Source organism: Balaenoptera borealis (genome assembly GCF_965194805.1).
Source record: "Balaenoptera borealis genome assembly, chromosome: 12".
NCBI lineage: Eukaryota > Metazoa > Chordata > Mammalia > Artiodactyla > Balaenopteridae > Balaenoptera > Balaenoptera borealis.
In genome coordinates, this window is record NC_138869.1 from 56404430 (window position 1) to 56420258 (window position 15829).

General features: G+C 46.2%; 1 protein-coding gene and 1 long non-coding RNA gene across 10 annotated transcripts in view; one reads left to right on the top strand and one right to left on the bottom strand.

Moving 5' to 3' along the window:
* The window catches only part of LOC309608565, a 31228-nt gene extending 20363 nt beyond the window's left edge, over window positions 1-10865 (bottom strand). Inside the window, exon 1 of the long non-coding RNA XR_014232973.1 lies at window positions 799-10865. This is a non-coding gene — a long non-coding RNA (uncharacterized lncRNA). The remainder of the gene's footprint in view (window positions 1-798) is intronic.
* GLB1 (galactosidase beta 1) overlaps window positions 1-15829 on the top strand; it is a 99002-nt gene that overhangs the window by 68816 nt on the left and 14357 nt on the right. Inside the window, exon 16 of one of the 9 annotated variants that reach the window (XM_082348545.1) lies at window positions 10872-11928. The exons of the other annotated variants lie outside the window; for them this stretch is intronic. Within the exon in view, the coding sequence (XP_082204671.1) occupies window positions 10872-10997 (126 nt within the window). The 3' untranslated portion in view covers window positions 10998-11928. Of the gene's footprint in view, window positions 1-10871; window positions 11929-15829 lie in introns of those variants that run through there. 9 annotated transcript variants of the gene reach the window in all.

Below are 15829 nucleotides of genomic sequence, written 5' to 3' on the forward strand. Positions count from 1 at the left end.
TTGAAGACATCAGCATGTGTTCTTTCACCATTGTCTTCTCCACTTCAAGTCCTGTTTTCACCCTAGATGCCCTTATCATGACTCAGTTATTCATTCAACAAATATTTTGGTGGCCACTGTTACCAAGAGTGGGTCCAGTTGCTTGCTGCTCTAAAGCCAATAAAGAGGCAAGGTTGGTGGAAAGGATAGTTTGCCTTATTTTGGTTGCCAGCAATTGGGGGTGGGGAGGACAGACTCCTGCCCAAAGGCTGACTCCCCTCCGCCCCCAATCAGCAGGCAAGAGCTTTTATAGGTGGACGGAGGGGGCTACATATAGAAACAGCACAGTCAGCCTGACAGTCATATTGAAATTGGTCCTGCGGTGGTCTGACCACCTTCATCTTGATTGTTTTAAGTACAGTTAATCTTCAGCTCCAGGGTCGGTTTGTTACCATTTCCTTGAGGCCAATTCTCCGAATTGTGGCAGCTTATGTGATGGCTACAGTCTGGTCCTCATGTAGTTAACTTCTTCCACCTGGTGGGGGATTCAGTATCTATAAGACAGCTCACAGAACATGACTCAGAATATTATCTATAGCCCTTGAGGAGGAACTAAAGTCCTTGACTTTGCTGAATGACTAAACTATTAATGTTTTGTCCTATTTGATTGTTTTCCTTTGCTTCTGTATTTTCCCACTTCTCTCATTAAACCTATCCTTTGGCTAAAGTTTTTCTACAAGACAAAAGGCAGGTGGAGGACATGGAGGGGGAAGGACAATAGGGTCCTGCTCCATTTCAATCCCCCCTTTTCTTTGATACTCCCCAGTCTTGATGAGGGACAGGTATAGAACAAGAAAGGGAATAAAGTTTTGGATAGAGAGGTTAATCATAAACTTGGCAGAGGAACTTGGTTTTAGTTCCATTTCTGTTCCAATTTCCCCCAAATCTTTGAGGGAATGGGGCGACAACTGCTCTGGCTACTTCCTGTTGAAATGGGGCCTAGTCCTGCCTAATTTGGGGAATGGACACAGAGTTGGAAATAATTTCGTGTTCCAAGCTTAGCATCAATATTTTGTATTATGAAAACATTGCCTCTGTCTTTGATTGCCTTGTCATAGTACCTGGACAAACATTTGAAAATTAGTAGACATATTGCAATGAGGGTAATAATCAAAATGTATTTTTTTTTGAAGATCAGCTTTTTAAATAAATTTATTCATTTTATTTATTTACTTTTGGCTGCGTTGGATCTTCGTTGCTGCATGCGGGCTTTCTCTAGTCATGGTGAGTGGGGGCTACTCTTCACTGTGGTGTGTGGGCTTCTCATTGCGGTGGCGTCTCTTGTGGCAGAGCACGGGCTCTAAGCGTGCAGGCTTCAGTAGTTGTGGCACACGGGCTCAGTAGTTGTGGCTCACAGGCTCTAGAGCACAGGCTCAGTAGTTGTGACCCACGGGCTTAGTTGCTCCGTGGCATGTGGGATCTTCCCAGACCAGGGCTTGAACCCGTGTCCCCTGCATTGGCAGGCAGATTCTTAACCACTGCACCACCAGGGAAGCCCCAAAATGTATTTTTGTACTATTCTCTGAATGTATTTTTTTCCTTAATGGTTAAAGCGGATGTACAGTGTATGTTTAATAGGCCATAAACAGGCTGTTTGGTTAGCCTAAAGTTCAAATTAAATCAGGTATAAGACAGAATGACTTCCCCATACCTCAATATGTGAAAATTTCTTCTATCATTTTCCCCTTTCAATTGTAAATAGAAAACATTGATAATCAATGTATTTTTCCAAGTTGCCGTAGTGACTCAGTTGCCTACTCTGGGTCCATTCATGTCCCTCAGTGCTAGGCCTACTTTTTGTTTATATATTTGTCTAGTCATCTACATTGGGGGAAAACTAATCAGACATAACAAACAAGTACAGAAAAGTATGTTGATGGGGAAACATTTTATAGGCTATACATTTTATCAGTTATACCCAGTTATCACACAAACATTGTACATGTGCTTTAAGCAGTAAACTTAAAGCCAGCAGTGATACACATCATTAGTAGTTATACTCTGTGACAACTTCATTAAACATTTTTTTCCATCCTAAACATTGGGGTCAGACGTATAGTTAGAAGAAAAACAGTAGCTTTCCATTAGAATTCTTCAAATGTCTTATCAATATTTCTATCTGAGATTCCTCAGGGGCCCTCTGGAAAACTCAAAATTAGATAGATAAAGAAACTTACAATCTGTTTTCAAAAGCAGCTCAATATTCCAGGAAAACTTTGCTCTCTTAACAGAGAGAAAACCAGATTCCCACCTTGTACCAGCTTACTGTTAATAACAAAATTCATTTACATAATTAAATTCAATCTAATCTTAATCGATCTTAACAACGTACAAAATTCTTTTCTCAAAGTACCTTTTTTTACAAAAAAAAGGATACTCTCTGTATCCATATTAATTTGTCCCTTATTTTTTTCCCATCCAGAAGCAACCAGCTTTAGGACAAAATTATTCTCCTTTTATCCCTCAACAAAGATATCTCCAGGGAATTCGGTGGCAGTCCAGTGATTAGGACTCCATGCTTCCACTGCAAGGGGCATAGGTTCGATCCCTGGTTGGAGAACTAAGATCCTGCATGCCACATGGCATGGCCAAAGGAAAAAAAACAAAAACAGAAAACAAAAGTATCTCCATTCTTTATATTTTCTCTCGCCAACAACACACATCCTACTTGCTTTACATACTGAAATGTTTCCCTTATCATTTTTACACATTACAATTTTTAACCCTTTAAAACCTTAACAAAACTAAGAAACGAGTAATCGAACTGTTATACCAGCATTTTCCGATTGGCAAACTTAAGAACGTATTCCATAACCTCTAAAAACATACATTTTTTTCATGCACAATTTCTCTTTAATGTGGTACCAGATGTATGTTTAATACACCTAAGTCCTCTTTCCTTTTTTTTTTTCTTTTTTTTTTTTTGGCTCGAAGTTCTACTAATTAACCCAAGGCTGAAGTCTCAGGCAAAGTGAGCTGTGTTTGTATTTCAAGAATGTGTTAAGAGTTAACTTCAAACTTTCTCCTAAGCATATTTTTGTTCTCTCAGGGTCAGAATCCTGAGAAAAAAAAAAAAAAGTATTTATCAAGCTAGCTTTCTCTAACTGCATATACAAAAATAACCAGTTTTGGAATTTCAACAGAATTTCATCTTAACCAATTTTTTTCGGAGTTTGAAGAATACTGTTGGTGGCCACACAGTGTTTTAAGAAATCATCTTTCTTTTTCTTTAGTCATAGTGTCATAGCTAAAATCTTTCTAATGAACTGAACCTGAATTTCTCATTTTACAAAAGGCAACAAGAATACCAAATACACAAATAGAATATACACTCACACACCAGAAGACAGAACTGTCACAGATCCTCTGAGAGAATGACCAATACGGAGTCCCAAACAAACACTTCCCAACACAAACGGTCTTCAATGGTAAACGCACGTCAGAACCAATTGGCAAAATGCCCAAATGACACTCAGTGCTCACAAATGGTTCTCAACATCAGACACACATCAGAACCAATTGGCAAAATGCCCAAATAGCACCTCATGCTCAAAGAGAAGTTTGCCCAAGTGCACACCAGTGAACTTACCTTGGTCTTGGAGCTCATCAGCTCGTCCAGAGGCATCTTTCTGTTCCACCAGTGAAAAGCGTACGTTGGCAGCCAGCGGTGAGCAGGGGAGAAACAGGGAGGATCCCCGAAACAAATGGTTTTGGCAGCTGCTAGGAACGCCCCCAAATCCCCCTCTCAGGGCCAGCGAACCATGAGCAGTGGGCTCCTTGCAGCCATCCCGGTGCATCGTCATGGTGGCAGCTCTGCTGGAGAAAACCCCAAGGAGCCAGATATTGTGAGAGTGCAGCTTCACATTGGGAGCCAAAATCTGTTAGCAAAAGTGGGTCCAGCTGCTCACTGCTCAAAAGCCAATAAAGAGGCAAGGTTGGTGGAAAGGAAAGTTTGCTGTATTTACAAGGCTGGCAAGTGGTGGGGAGGGCAGACTCCTGTCCAAAGCCGACTTCCCCCACACTCCAACTGACAATCAGGGGGCAAGAGCTTTTATAAGTGGACGGAGGGGGCTACGTATAGAAACAGCACAGTCAGCTCTGACAGTCGTCTTGAAATTGGTCCTGCGGTGGTCTGACCACCATCATCTTGATTGTTTTAAGTACAGTTAATCTTCAGTTCCAGGGTCGGTTTGTTACCATTTCCTTGAGGCCAATTCTCTGAATTGTGGCAGCTTATGTGATGGCTACAGTCTGGTCCTCATGTAGTTAACTTCTTCCACCTGGTGGGGATTTCAGTATCTATAAGACAGCTCACAGAACATGACTCAGAATATTATCTATAGCCCTTGAGGAGGAACTAAAGGTCCTTTTTTTTAAACATTTTTTTAAGATTTATTTACTATTTTTTAATTTATTTTTGGCTTGTGTTGGGTCTTAGTTGCGGCGCGCAGGCTCTTCCTTGCTGCACGTGGGCTTCTGTCTAGTTGTGGCGCGCAGGCTTCAAGGCACGTGGGCTCTGTAGTTTGTGGCACACAGGCTCTCTAGTTGAGGCAAGTGAGCTCAGTAGTTGTGGCGCATGGGCTTATTTGCCCTGTGGCATGTGAGATTTTAGTTCCCTGACCAGATATCGAACCTGCGTCCCCTGCATTGTAAGGCAGATTCTTTACCGTTGGACCACCAGGGAAATCCCAAACTAAAGGTCCTTGATTTTGCTTAATGACTAAACTATTATTGTTTTGTCCTATTTGATTGTTTTCCTTTGCTTCTGTATTTTTCTCACTTCTCTGATTAACCTTATCCTTTGGCTAAAATTTTTCTAGAGACAAAAGGCAGGCTGAGGACATGGTGGGGAAGGACCATAGTGTCTTGCTCCATTTCACTACTGTGTGCCCAAACTTTGTGCCAGGTGCTAATGATACAATAATGAATAAAACCAGATATGGGGGGCTTCCCTGGTGGCGCAGTGGTTGAGAATCTGCCTGCCAATGCAGGGGACAGGGGTTCGAGCCCTGGTCTGGAAGGATCCCACATGCTGCGGAGCAACTAGGCCCGTGAGCCACAATTACTGAGCCTACGCGTCTGGAGCCTGTGCTCCGCAACAAGAGAGACCACGATGGTGAGAGGCCTGTGCATCGCGATGAGGAGGGACCCCCACTTGCTGCAACTAGAGAAAGCCCTCGCACAGAAACGAAGACCCAACACAGCCAAAAATAAAAATAATAAATAATTTTTTTTAAAAAAGATGTCATCTTTTAAAAAAAAAAAAAAAAACAGGGCTCAGGAAAAAAAAATCTTTTAAAAAAAAAAACCAGATATGGTTCGTGCCCTCATGGAACTTAAAGTCTTGTTGGGGCAGCCAAACCAAATCATATAATCACCCAAATTAAATGATAGAACTGCAGCTGCAATGGGTGCTAAGAAGAGATATGGAGGTTGATAATAATTGGGCATTTGACCTTGTCAGGGAGGTCAGGGAAGCCTTACCTGTGGACATGATGCTTGACAGAGATAGGAGTGTTGAATAGGAATTAACGTGGCAGAAAGGGGAGGGAAACATGCTCCAGGCAGAGGAGACAGCATGTGCAAAGGCCATGTGGTTAGAGGGGAAAGTGGCCAGTGTGAGGAACTGATAAAGGACTGAAATGTGTGGAACACAGAGAAAAGGGAGTGTGGTTCAGAGAAGAGGCTAGAAAGTGGGTAGAGACCAGATCAGGACAGGCCAATTAAACCATATTAAGGTTTGGTCTTTCTGTTGAGAGTCACTGAAGCAGCAGAGAGACATGGCACGATTGTGATGTGATGAGCCTCTGTGACCCCAGGATGGGTTGGTTGAGGGTACATGTGGATTCAGGGAAACTGTCTAGGAGGCTGGACCATAGTTTCATTGAGAGACTGGGATGGTGGGAGCCAAAATAGAGATGACATCAACTATAGGAGAGATGTTTGAAGTTAAATCGGGAATTCCCTGGTGGTCCAGGGTTAGGACTCCGCACTTTCACTGCCAAGGGCGTGGGTTCAGTCCCTGGTCGGGGAGCTAAGATCCTGCAAGCCACATGGTGCAGCCAAAAAAAAAAGAATAAAGTTAAATCAATAAGATGTAATGACAGATTGGATATAGGGATTTAAAGAGAAGGACGTATCAGATGACTCTGAGGTTCCAGGCTTGCAGCTGGGTAGATGGTACCATTTACTGAAAGAAGAAATTTCAGAAGAAGACTTGGGCTGGAAGAGCAAAATCATGAGTCTGGATGTGGACAGCTGAGTTAGAAATTCCTTGGAGAACAGTGGAAAGAAGGTACACAAGGAGGCTGTTGGATTTACGGGTGGGGATTCAGAGGAGGGATCTGGGCTGGGAACATACATATGAGATCATTTGTGTATGGATGGTTGTGGAAGACATGGGATAGACGAGGTCCTCTAAGGAGAGAGGATGAAGAAGGAAGAAAGGAAGACCTCAGGCTGATCTTTGAGAGACACAAACATGACAGAAAGTGAGGAGGAGAGACCAAAAAATGAGAGGAGAACAACATTTATGCTGCCAAGAGGACAAGTGAGATGAAGACAGAAGCATCTCTGCTGGATTTAGCACCAGGGGGTCATGGGGACCCTCAGTAAGGGCTAAGCCAGCAGAGTGAAGCATTGCAAGCCAGATGGCCTTCTACTGAGGAGTGTAGGGGGAGGACATGAACACATGAATAAATACGGATACTTGAAGATAAACATTCTTGAGAAGTTTGACTCTGAAGGAGAAGAGGAAAAAAATACTGGAAAAAAAACTGGAAGAGATGATGCACATGGCATGTGTTTAATAAATGCCCTTTTATAATGTTTGCTTTTTACATGTTTATGGACATACATTTTCATTATCATTCTGTTCGAAATATTTTCTAATTTCCCTTATTATCTCTTCTTTGAACCATGGATTATTTAGAAGTGTGTTGTTTAATTTTCATATATTTGTGCGTTTTTTAAAGCATATCTTAATTTTGATTTCTAATTTAATTCCTCTATAAAACTTCTGGAAGAAGGAGAAAAATCTTTATGATCTTGGGTGAGGCAAAGATGTCTTATATTTGACACCTAATACATGATCCTTAAAGGAAAAAATGGATAAATTGGACTTCATCAAAATTGAAAATGTTTTCCCTTCAAAAAACATTATTAAGAAAATGAAAATCCAAGCCACAGACTGGCAGAAAATGTTTTCAAACCATATATCTGACAAAGGACTTGATTTTAGAATATATAAAAATTCGTATAACACAATAATAGGAAGACAACCAACCCAATCAAAAAATGGGCAAATGACTTGCATGGATAGTTCACCAAAGAAGATATACAAATGGCTGATAAATACATGAAAAGATGCTTAATATTCAACATCATTAAGGGAGTACAAATCAACCACAATGAAATACCACTTTATACCCACTAGAATTGCTATAATAATGAAAGATGGACAAGAACAAATGTTGGCAAGGATGTAGAGAAATGGGAAATCTCCTACATTGCTAGTGGAAATGTAAAATGGTACAAACACTTTGGAACACAGTTTGGCAGTTCCTTCAAGGGTTAAATATAAAATTACCATAGGATTCATCAATTCTACTCCTAGGTAGAGACATAAAACATATGTGCATACAAAGGCTTACATGCAAATATTCATAGTAGCATTATCAAAATAACCAAGAATTGGAAGTAATTCAAAATGTCCATCAACTGATGAATGGATAAATAAACTCTGCAATATCCGTACAATGGAATGGTATTCCACAGTAACAAGGAGCAGACTACTGATACAGGCTACAACATGGATGAACCTGGAAAACATTATGCTAAGTAAAAGAAGCCGGTCATAGAAGGCCACATATTGTATGATCCCATTTGCGTGAATCGTTCAGAAAAGGCAAATCTGTAGAGACAGAAAGTAAGTGAATGGTCACCTAGGACTGAGGGTGGGAATAGAGAATGACTGCAAATGGGTATGGGATTTCTTTTTGGGGTGACGGAAATGTCCCAAAATTAAATTGTGGTGATGGTTGCAAAATCTTCTTAAGTTTATTGAGACTTGGCTTAAGGTCCAAGCATATTGTATTTCTTGATGAATATACCTCCGGAATTTTAAGCTCTACCATCCTCTCTCTGGCCACATATTTCTATCCCTCGAACTCTCATGCCTCCCAAGCCTACTCTTGGATCTTATGGATGACCTGAAGCTCCACCATTAAGGCCGCAGTTCTTCCCTATCCTGCCTAGACATCATCACCATTTTTTTAAGGGCCATCAATGCACTGACCCCCTTGCCCTTCCACTCTGTCCCCTTGATCATCCTCCACTGGGAGTGGGTCCAACATTGGCCTCTGCTGGTTCACCAGTAACTGAGCAGCCCTGGGGGAGCCACTCCGGCACATTTGTCAGGGGGCCACGTTCCCCTCACTGTCTCCAGACTCTGGAGGTCCCAAGTTGCCCAGCAGTCCTGGGCCTCTCTCTTCCCTGTCCCCAGCTGGCCTTTATGACCCTCATCATCCGCCTTAAACCACCTTCCTCTTCCCCACCCCCTCCGCTGAGGACTCACCCTCCTTGACACTATCAGGTGGAGCTCCTTTGTTCCTCAGCTTCCTGTCAGACTTACCTCTCCGCCTCCACCCTCGCTTCCTGCCCAGTGGCCTCTAGGAGGAAGTCTAAGCTCCAAATCCCCCTCCCACCTCTTTCCTCCAGGCCGAGATCCTGTTCTCTTTCTCCTCCTGCATTTTGTCAGCCTTTCTGTCTTCTCTGCCAACTCCCGTGTTGCAGCCCAGAAGCGATATCCAGGGCCTCTGCGACCCAGAAACAAAACAAAGCCCTCCCCGGATCTTCCCACTGGAGCACAAGCAGGCTCGTTCTTGTTCTCTTGCTCCCTGCCCACCCCCGGTCCTTTCCCCCTTTTCCCTCTTGGTGTCCTCTGTTCATGCTTTTTCATTCCCTCCCTCTGCCCACCGGGTTCACGACGTCAGGACTGGCATTAACTCCTCTCTGAAACCTTCTTAGACCCTTAGTCCCCCTTGATCCACCTCGTGCCCCGCCTGGACTCAGCTCCGTGACGCTTCATCACTCAGGCTGGCACCCTGGTTTCACCCACTGAGTCATAAGTTTCACGAGGGGCATTTCTTTAAGTGCCCAGTTTATTCTGTGTCCTCCCTAGGCCTGGCTGCTCTGTAACTGCTTTCAGGTGGAAAGGGGGAATTGCCTGTGTTGCTGGGTCCCTTGAAAGAAAGCACGTGCGAGGAGTGTAGGCCCTTGGGTGGTCCTGTTGGTGAAGAGGGGCTTGGCTGGTGCTCTGGGTACAGGGCCAAGGCCAATGAGAAGACCCAGCACAAACCATTGCTCACCAGGTGGTGTCAGTTTAGTGCCTTAAGAGAAACAACCTTCAGGAAATGCAAAGTAGAAAGAGAACATTATCTGTCACAGGGGTTATGAACAGGGCTAGGGGGCTCAGATGGAGCTTGAAACACACCTGAAGGATGGATGGTGCTTCATCGGAATCGGAGGCTTTGTCAGGGAGGGAATTTCAGGTGAAAGAATAGTAGATGCAAAAATGAAGAAATGGAGAAGCATAGGATGTTTTTGAGGTCAAGGGGTTTTGCCTTGGCCAGGTCATAGAAGTGTCACACCCAGGAGTTTTACTCGGCACTTAAGAGACACTATCTTCATAATCATCAAAGGAGGCCCCTGTGGTAGGATGTCCTGATAGTGTCTCCAGTTTGCAGATGAGCAGGTAGAGGCTCAGAGACCTCAGCAACGTGTGTGAGGTACAGACATGGTGGTGGAAAGGCTCGCCAGCCCCGGGTCTGTCTGACTTGAAGGCCCACACGAAGAGGCAGGCAGCATGTACGGGGCCTCGAAGGCCAGCTGGGAGATTGTGCTAATTATCCAGGCAGAAGCTCTTTACTTACTTAGTCAGTCTGATGGATTTTCTGCACCGTCATGCTTGAAAAGTACGTGTACACACAATATGTATGAATGTGTCAAGGGGCTTGGAACCCCAGAAGCCCATCTAATTTATATGTCCGATCAAAAACGAGTACACAAATGTTCACAGCAGTAGTATCCAAAATTATCCAAAATCAACCAAAAGGTCGAAAAACCCAAATGCCCATCAGCTAATGAATGCATAAACAAAATCTGGTCTTCTCACACAATGGAAAATTATTTGGCAATAAAAATAAATGAAAATACATAAATAAATAAATGAAGTACTCATCCATGTTACAACATGATGAGCCTTGAAAACATGTTCAGTGAAAGAAGCTAGTCACAAACCATACATAACAGTACAATTCCATGTATATGAAATGTCCAGAACAGGAACTTTCCTGGCGGTTCAGTGGTTAGGACTCCAAACTTCCACTGCAGGGGGCACGGGTTCCATCCCTGGTCGCGGAACTAAGATCCCGCATGCCGCACAACACAACCGGAAAAAAAAAAAATAGAAAAAAGAAAAAAAAGAAATGTCCAGAACAGGCAGATTTCTAGATATGGAAAGATTAGTGGTTGCCTAGAACAAGGGGAAGGGGTTATTGGGGGGAGATGGGGAGTAAATACTAAAGAGTGCAGGGTTTCTCTTCGGAGTGATACTTGGGTAGCTCTGCAGTAAACTAATAACCACTGAATTGTACATTGAAATGAGGGAATTGTATGGTATGTGAATTATAACTCAGTAAAGCTTTACACACACACCTGCAAGAAGGCCCATCCACAGGCTTTGTGGACCTGGGTTGCACAGGTCTGAAGGTCAGAGGACATAGGTGTATCATACATAGGACAGAGCATGTGTGTTTTCTGTTATTTTCCAGCGAGCAGTGGTCCCTGTTGCCAAGGACAGTCCCGGGCCAGCTCCTGAGGTTCTGAATGATCAGCAGATGCAGGACAGACAGATCCCACCCCCAACAGGGCATGGAGTTCTGACTTTGGGAGAATGAGCACTTTGGCAGATCTGGGGGTGCATTGGGGATGGACTACCTGAAGCCTGGGCCGTTTCCAAGACTCTGCCTCCAGGCACTAACCCCGCTCCATCCACCTCCAGCAGGGAGGCCCTGTCAGGCCCCTGTCCCAGCCTCTTGACTTATGCTATTCACTTGCTGTAGAGAAACTACCTTGATGGAGTGAATGAAGTCACTGATAAGGGTGATTCAGGAGATTTAAAAAATCACTTCTGATTACTCGGCCTTACTTAAGTCAGATGTGGCTTTCTGGTTAAATGCCCGAATGTCAACTGGGATTTCAGTGGGAAGCGGTCAGGCATGTTTTGCTCTATCCCAGAGACACAGGCCAGCGCTTTGTCCGCACAGAACTCTCGTCTGATGCAAACTCCCCGCAGGAGGCACTGTTCTTCAGTGCTCCAGCTGGGTCAGATGGGCCAGACCTGAAATGTCGTGCTCTGCCGCTGCAGTGACGTGTGTGCTGTTTATCTCTCCTTCAGATGCGTGTGGATAATCTCACATGAATATCCTGTGTAGCCTTCCTGCATTTTTTTACCACTCGCAGTACGTCTGGGTGCCTAGCAAAGCCTGGCAGTGAGAGGGGTGGGATAACTTCCCGCTTTTCCTCTACCAGAATTAAGCTTTGAATGTTAAGAATCAACGTAGAATACGGACAAAAAGCAACTTTATTCTTTAAAGGCAAACATTCCCTCTTTGAAGATGTAAAAAAAATCATGAAATAAAAGAATTTATAACAAAGGGCTGACAGAAATCCCTTCTATTTTGAGACTCTTTTTTTGCATCTTGCCTTTGAAATTTCCAGCTCTCTAATCAATTGGTCTTTCTGGTGACCAGTCTTATCCGGAGGCCTGGTCACCAGAAAGATGATGTGATTAGAGGGTTGGAACTTTCCGCCCCACCCCCAACCTCTAAAGCCAAGGTGGGGGACTGGAGATGGAATTCTTTTTTTTTTTTTTATAAATTTGTTTATTTTATTTATTTATTTTTGGCTGTGTTGGGTCCCCGTTGCTGCGCGCGGGCGTTCTCTAGTTGCAGGGAGCAGGGGCCACTCCTCGCTGCGGTGCGCGGGCCTCTCATTGCGGTGGCTTCTCTTAGTGCAGAGCACGGGCTCTAGGCGTGTGGGCTTCAGTAGTTGCAGCACGTGGGCTCAGTAGTTGTGGCTCGCGGGCTCTAGAGCACAGGCCCAGCAGTTGTGGCGCACGGGCTCAGTTGCTCCGCGGCACGTGGGATCTTCCCGGACCAGGGCTCGAACCCGCGTTCCCTGCCTTGGCAGGTGGATTCCCAAACACTGCGCCACCAGGGAAGCCCTGGAGATGAAATTCTATAAAAACTCTAGAACAACAGGATTTGGGGAGCTTCTGGGTTGGTGAAAACATTCAAGTGCTGGTGGTACACCTGGGTGGGAGGTACACCTGGAGAGGGCTGGGAGCTCAGCCACCCTCCTACCTTGCCCTGTGAATCTTTTCCATCTGGCCATTCCTGAGTTGTAGCCTTTATAATAAGTCCATAAATATCAGTAAAATGTTTTTCTGTGTTCTGTGAGCCATTCTAGCAAACTATTGAACCTGAGGAGGGGTGCGTGGGAACCCCCAGCTTACAGCTGGTTGTTCAGAAGCAGGATTCCAGAGTTTGGAGCCTACACGACTGGAGGGATGGAGCTGTCAGCCTCTGAGAGGGGCAACTGAGGAGCACAGGAGGGGACCGGAGGCCCTGTGTTGGGCATGTTCAGTCGCAAGTACTTCCTGTTCATCCAAGAGGAGCTGTCTGCTCTTGGCCACCAAAGCCTGCAACACAGCAAAAAAGGAAAGCTGCACTCAGTACAATGGAATATTGTCATCTCTGTTTCCAGACCTGATGGGATCCTCTAGAAGACCTGTCAGTCTTGAGTCTATACGGATAATTCTGTACAGATGGGGAGGTGGGGTACAATGTAAGTTAAAGGTGTGCTTTCGGGGCCTGTCCCAGGTTTGGGGCTGTTAGGAAAGGACCCAACCTGTAGAACTGACTCTGAGTGGAGGACGATGGGGAGGAACTCTGCTCCCACACTCCTCGGAAACTGTCCCCGCCGAGGCCACCGACACCCACATAGTGACACCCCAGACATTTCTCACTTAACCTCTTGGCAAGTAACGTCTGACACAGGGTAACCACTCCCTCCCTTGAAGCTCTCCTGACGTCTGTGACCAAACTTCTGATTTCCCTCCCCGTCTTCATTCCTCCTCAGGCTTCTCTTTCTGTGTCTGTGTTTCAGTTCTCAGGACTTGATCCTGGGCCCTCTTCTTACATTTTCACAGGAGGTCATCCTCACAGATGTGCTGGCGACACCCAAATTTTCAGCTCCAACTCACCACTTTTGAGGACCGGGAACACCACGTCCAAGCAGCAGGGTGGACCAGCTACCGGAGGCCTCAGAGGCACCTCCCACCCGATACATAGAAGACAGACCCTTCCTCCTCATTCCCCTGAAACCTGCTCTTCTGCAGGAGAAGTGGTCCAAGGACAAGGAAGGAAGCTGGACTTCAGTGCAGCAGTGGGGGGGTGGGGGGATGGAGAGGGGGCCCAGCTGTGGGAACAGCCTCATCATGGAGCACTCCCTGAACACCAGCCGCTGTGCTGAGTGCTCACCTGTGTCCTCTCACTGTCTCTTAACAACAACCCTGAGAGAGGCCCAGACACGACAGAGGCAGCCCTAACGGGGTTTGGTGACTGATTAGTGAAAGAGGAACTGAGTAGTAGACTGATTAGTGAAAGAGGAACTGACTAGTAGAGGACGATCCTACTCTTGTTAAATCGGGTTCAATGACATCATTTACTTTACTAAAAAGCAGCATGCTACTGTACCTTGAGGCCATGGAGATGCATATCAGTTAGCTTTTGCTGCTTAACAAACCACCCCAAACTTAGTGGTTTCAAACCAAAACCATTTATTTAGGTCCTGATTTGGAGTGTTGGCAGACTGGGTGGTGGTTCTTCTGCTGGTCTCAGCTGGGCAGGGCCTTCTAGTCAGCGAGGAGGCCCTCCTCCCGGGGGGCTGGCTGTCTGCCTGCTGAGGCCACAGAGATTGGTCCACATCTCTCTCATCATCCACCAAGCCAGCCCTGGCTTGTTCATATGGTGACTGGCAGGGTTCAAAGAAAGAAGACAGATGTGCAAGGTTTCTGCCTGTGCTTTCCCAATCCTTCATTCCTCTCTCTTGGAAGGGCAACCAAACCATCACAGGCTTCATCGAATGTCCATTCTGTTAAGGAGTGAGAGTAGAGGGGAAGTTTGTCCTGAAGACTTTCATAGCTTTGGAGAATTAACCAAAACCAAAGACAATGTAACCCTGGGTTTTGGGAAAGTTGGAGGGAAGGTGCCAGGCAGGATGCCCACGTGTTGGAGTCACTTGGGCAAGTTAAAAGAGTCCAGGGACTTCCCTGGTGGTCCAGTGGTTAAGACTCCACGCTTTCACTGCAGGGGGCACGAAATTGATCCCTGGTCAGGGAACTAAGATCCCGCACGCCGCGGCGCAGCCGATAAAAGAGAGTCCACGTGGGAGCTGAAGGCTTAAAATAGGCCACAGGTGATAATTTGGGGGAGAAAAGAATAACTAGAACAGATCGTGCAAATTAAGGAGAATCAGGAGAAAAATTGTATCACCTTTGATGCGCAGCTAGGAGTGACAATTGGGGGTTACATCCGTCGGTCACAGAGTAGTCTGGGAAGTGGGGCCACCACGAGCGTTCGCTAGTGGGAGTTGGACCTTCCAGAAACATGGGGGCAGCTGGAGAAGTGAAAGTTGGAAGAAGGACCAGACAATCAAAGGCAGAAACGCTCATCACCCTCCCGATTTGGTCCAGTCGGCTTCTCTGGGGACTCCCAGAAGCAAGTGGTACCCTGGGAAGCTCATGGGAGGTCTTTGGGGCTGTTGTCTGTGCAGTTACTGCGCCGCTGGTTGGCAGGGCAGTGTCTAGGAGGACGAGCTGGACCTGGAGTAGTGGGTGGACCAAGGCTGAGCTGAGCCCACAGGTGCCTGGTTCTGTCAGTTCCTCGTTTAACCGTGAAAACCCCCAGCAGTGCCCCGGCTCCCCTTCCACCTTCCAGTGTCCAGCAAGTTGCTCCTTGCTCGGGGAGCGTTCTGCTCCCAGGGCCCCTGCTCGCTGCACCCTGTCTCCTCGCCCGGGTGAGTTGCATCCCCCAACCCTGGAGGGAGCCAGGGGAGCCTATTTCCACCCTGGGCTCCCAGGTCCCCATAACCAGCACGGGGGGCTCAGGACCCGGTCCCCAGCTTCCAGGTGGACATGCCCGGTGCAGCACGAGGGATGTGAGGGGTAGCGTCGTAGAAGGGACTGACCCTCAGCGTGGCCGTGGCTGGGGTGCAGTGTGGAGCCCGTGGAGCCCAGGCCAGGCCCTTGTGTGCTACTCACCGAGCCCTCTCGCACTCCCCCTTGGAGCCCATCGTTCCCCCTCGACCGCAAAAGTCAAGTTCTGCTGTTCTCTAATACTGCGGAAACAGGGTGCTGCCAGATCTTCAACTGATAAAACCTGGTGAGGCTTCATTGCGTGCACCTTCAGGATGGATCGAGATAGCATATCCCGTGGTAAAAACAAGAGTAAAATAATTCTGAGAATTGTGAAACTGCCACCCTTTTTCTAAATGACTTATCCCAACAGACAGGTGGCTTTCCATCACTGGCCTCCTTTCGTGGGCCTGTGGAGGCCAAGGTCTTTTCACTGTGCTGGTGTGAGGGGTGCTGCCACACCGTGCTGACCACGGGCCAGGCACTGCTTCCTCCCGCCCTCACTGTCCCCGAGTACAAGAGTGAGTGCGG